General features: G+C 34.9%; 1 protein-coding gene across 1 annotated transcript in view; it reads left to right on the top strand.

Annotated features, from left to right (window-relative positions):
- Positions 1-1,314, top strand: part of Abcb11 (ATP binding cassette subfamily B member 11) — a 133,449-nt gene that overhangs the window by 86,189 nt on the left and 45,946 nt on the right. Inside the window, exon 19 of the mRNA XM_031373202.1 lies at positions 697-900. Within this exon, the coding sequence (XP_031229062.1) occupies positions 697-900 (204 nt within the window). The remainder of the gene's footprint in view (positions 1-696; positions 901-1,314) is intronic.

Raw genomic sequence — 1,314 nt, 5'->3', positions numbered from 1 at the left:
TCCATTTTATTTATTTTTGTTTGAATATGATATTTTAAGAGAATCTTCACTCAATCTGTGATATTCTTTCTTCTACTTGGTGTAGTTTGTTAGTAACTTTATTTTACTATATTTTATATAGTTTATTGTCTCTTCATTTTCAGAATTCATTTTTCAAAATTATTATTCACAACAGTCAAAAGAACTCAAAAGCCCACTGGTGAATAATAGATAAACACAATGTTGTTTATATGTGCAATAGAATGTTTATGCCTTCAAAAGAAATGAAATTGTAATATGTTTTGCAATGTAGACAAGTCCTGAAAAATCTTATGTTTAGCAAAATAAACCAGACACATAAGCATAAATATCATATAACCCCACTTTTATGAGGTACCTAGAAGAACAGATTCATACAGACAGAGATTAAAACAGAGATTGCCAGTGGCTCAAGTGAGGAAGGTAAGATCATTATCTGATGGGTAAAGAGTTTCAGAGATGGTAAGGATGAGAGAGATTTAGCACACACCACTGTGAGGACTTTATGCATGTTGTTTTTGTTTTTATTGTCCCTGAGTTGCGAACTTAGGAATGGCTAAAAAGCTAAATATTGTCATGGATGTTTTATCACAATAAAAAAAAAAAGAATCTTTCAGCATAAAATAGCTGATAAAAGAGACTGTGTCTGAAATGGACTTGGTTCCTTTTGATTTGCAGGCTACTGGCTCTCAAGTTGGGATGATGGTCAATTCCTTCACTAACATCATTGTGGCCATGGTCATTGCCTTCTTCTTTAGCTGGAAGCTCAGTCTGATTGTAGCAATCTTCTTCCCCTTTTTGGCTTTATCGGGAGCTGTACAGACAAAAATGCTGACTGGGTTTGCTTCTCAAGACAAGCAAGCTCTGGAGAAGGCGGGCCAGGTAATCTCATAGACCTAATTTCCATTCTTGTGGTTGGGTTGTTGTCAAGTAAACCGTTTAAAATGAGAAGTACAAGGAGATACCACTGTCTGTGCCTGGAGACTATGACAATAAAGTTTTGATGCATTAGCTTGATCAGGCAAGAAGAAAGTGTGCTAAACATAGACCTTTATGTGCTTGATTTCTTCTTGGCTATTCATTTTACATTTTCTATATTCTCACTTACCGAGTTGGACAGTTCTACTAGAGGAGGAGGGGTTATTGTTGTTGTTGTTGTTGTTGCTTTATCAGCTAAATGATTAACCTGCAAACATATACTTTCAACTTTGATACTTTAGCATTTGTGAAGCTAATGGCAAATGTCTTTGTCAAATGCAATCATAAGCTACAGTATTGAATCTAAATGCATTCAGA

The sequence above is a fragment of the Mastomys coucha genome, unplaced genomic scaffold (genome assembly GCF_008632895.1).
Source record: "Mastomys coucha isolate ucsf_1 unplaced genomic scaffold, UCSF_Mcou_1 pScaffold15, whole genome shotgun sequence".
NCBI lineage: Eukaryota > Metazoa > Chordata > Mammalia > Rodentia > Muridae > Mastomys > Mastomys coucha.
The sequence above is the reverse complement of the archived record's forward strand: the minus strand, read 5'-3'. Positions and strand labels throughout refer to the sequence as shown.